At 40.4% G+C, this 2,494-nt stretch overlaps 1 protein-coding gene across 1 annotated transcript in view; it reads left to right on the top strand.

Moving 5' to 3' along the window:
- Nucleotides 1-2,494, top strand: part of LOC139415460 (intersectin-2-like) — an 81,926-nt gene that overhangs the window by 50,962 nt on the left and 28,470 nt on the right. The window contains 2 exon segments of the mRNA XM_071163553.1: nucleotides 1,358-1,413; nucleotides 1,594-1,760. Coding sequence (XP_071019654.1) covers nucleotides 1,358-1,413; nucleotides 1,594-1,760 — 223 coding nt within the window.

The raw sequence follows: 2,494 nt of genomic DNA, 5'->3' as shown, positions 1-2,494 counted from the left end.
TCTATATACTACACTGAGAGTGGTATCTATATACTACACTGAGAGTGGTATCTATATACTACACTGAGAGTGGTATCTATATACTACACTGAGAGTGGTATCTATATACTACACTGAGAGTGGTATCTATATACTACACTGAGAGTGGTATCTATATACTACACTGAGAGTGGTATCTATATACTACACTGAGAGTGGTATCTATATACTACACTGTGGTCTATATACTACACTGAGAGTGGTGTCTATATACTACACTGAGAGTGTTGTCTATATACTACACTGAGAGTGGTATCTATATACTACACTGAGAGTGGTATCTATATACTACACTGAGAGTGGTATCTATATACTACACTGAGAGTGGTATCTATATACTACACTGAGAGTGGTATCTATATACTACACTGAGAGTGGTATCTATATACTACACTGAGAGTGGTATCTATATACTACACTGAGAGTGGTATCTATATACTACACTGAGATTGGTATCTATATACTACACTGAGAGTGTTGTCTATATACTACACTGAGAGTGGTATCTATATACTACACTGAGAGTGGTATCTATATACTACACTGAGAGTGGTATCTATATACTACACTGAGAGTGGTATCTATATACTACACTGAGAGTGGTATCTATATACTACACTGAGAGTGTTGTCTATATACTACACTGAGAGTGTTGTCTATATACTACACTGAGCGTGTTGTCTATATACTACACTGAGAGTGGTGTCTATATACTACACTGAGAGTGGTGTCTATATACTACACTGAGAGTGGTGTCTATATACTACACTGAGAGTGTTGTCTATATACTACACTGAGAGTGGTATCTATATACTACACTGAGAGTGGTATCTATATACTACACTGAGAGTGGTATCTATATACTACACTGAGAGTGTTGTCTATATACTACACTGAGAGTGTTGTCTATATACTACACTGAGAGTGTTGTCTATATACTACACTGAGAGTGGTGTCTATATACTACACTGAGAGTGGTATCTATATACTACACTGAGAGTGGTATCTATATACTACACTGAGAGTGTTGTCTATATACTACACTGAGAGTGTTGTCTATATACTACACTGAGAGTGTTGTCTATATACTACACTGAGAGTGTTGTCTATATACTACACTGAGAGTGTTGTCTATATACTACACTGAGAGTGTTGTCTATATACTACACTGAGAGTGTTGTCTATATACTACACTGAGAGTGTTGTCTATATACTACACTGAGAGTGGTATCTATATACTACACTGAGAGTGGTGTCTATATACTACACTGAGAGTGGTGTCTATATACTACACTGAGAGTGTATGTGTTGTCTACAGACCTCTATGCACCGCTGTTGATGAGTTGGAGAGCCCAGATCCCAGTCAGCTAGAAGGTGAGTGTGTCTCTTTATCCCTCATTCACTTTCAGCCAGCGTGTGTCCCAAATGCTCTGGTCAAAAGTAGTGCACTATATAGGGAATAGTGTTTCATTTGGAACGCACACCGGTAAAAGGTTGCTGTTTGATTATTAGAAGATCTGTTGTTTCTCACCAAGCTGTGTTTTGTCCAATCAGAGTTCGTGGCCCTGTTCACCTATGAGAGCCCGGAGGCAGGCGACCTGACGTTCTCTGAGGGGGACGTAGTCATGGTAACAGAGCAGGAGGGGGAGTGGTGGAGGGGGTGCATTGGAAACCGGACCGGAGTGTTCCCTTCCAACTACGTCAAACCCATGGAACCAGAGGTTAGTATCCCCGACCCTTGATCCTTGACCCTGACACCTAGCCAGTTTTTGGGGTAAGTTACTTTTGACAGTAACTCGTCAGGTTTCAGCTGCCATTAAAAGTAACTTGTTACATTAGTGTTACTGTGGAAAGTAACTTGTTACATTACAGTGTTACTGTGGAAAGTAACTTGTTACATTACAGTGTTACTGTGGAAAGTAACTTGTTACGTTAGTGTTACTGTGGAAAGTAACTTGTTACATTAGTGTTACTGTGGAAAGTAACTTGTTACATTAGTGTTACTGTGGAAAGTAACTTGTTACATTACTGTGTTACTGTGGAAAGTAACTCGACAGTCGTTACATTACTTTTGCGTTTTCCAAAAAAAACGAAAACCCTCTGAAATGCCTTGGTCGTTGTCATGCCCAGTAGAGGGTGCGTACCGCCTTAGAATGGCTTGCCTACTTAGAACTCGCAGGATATTTAAAGTGGAACGTTCAAGTTCAAACCCTCGAGCTGACAAGGTACAAATCTGTCGTTCTGCCCCTGAACAGGCAGTTAACCCACTGTTCCTAGGCCGTCAAAAAAAAAAATTATAATCCTCGGGATCAGTGACGGTTGGCTGGCGTTGGTCTTCCTCCACCGGTCTTGTGGAGATGTGCTCGGCTTGAAGGTGCTTCTTGATATTTGAGTTCTTCTCAGTTGACAAGCGTTTAGCCCCGAGGCTCAGTTAGCATTTTATTATTATGTTTTC

The sequence above is a fragment of the Oncorhynchus clarkii genome, chromosome 8 (assembly GCF_045791955.1).
Source record: "Oncorhynchus clarkii lewisi isolate Uvic-CL-2024 chromosome 8, UVic_Ocla_1.0, whole genome shotgun sequence".
Classification (NCBI taxonomy): domain Eukaryota; kingdom Metazoa; phylum Chordata; class Actinopteri; order Salmoniformes; family Salmonidae; genus Oncorhynchus; species Oncorhynchus clarkii.
The sequence above is the reverse complement of the archived record's forward strand: the minus strand, read 5'-3'. Positions and strand labels throughout refer to the sequence as shown.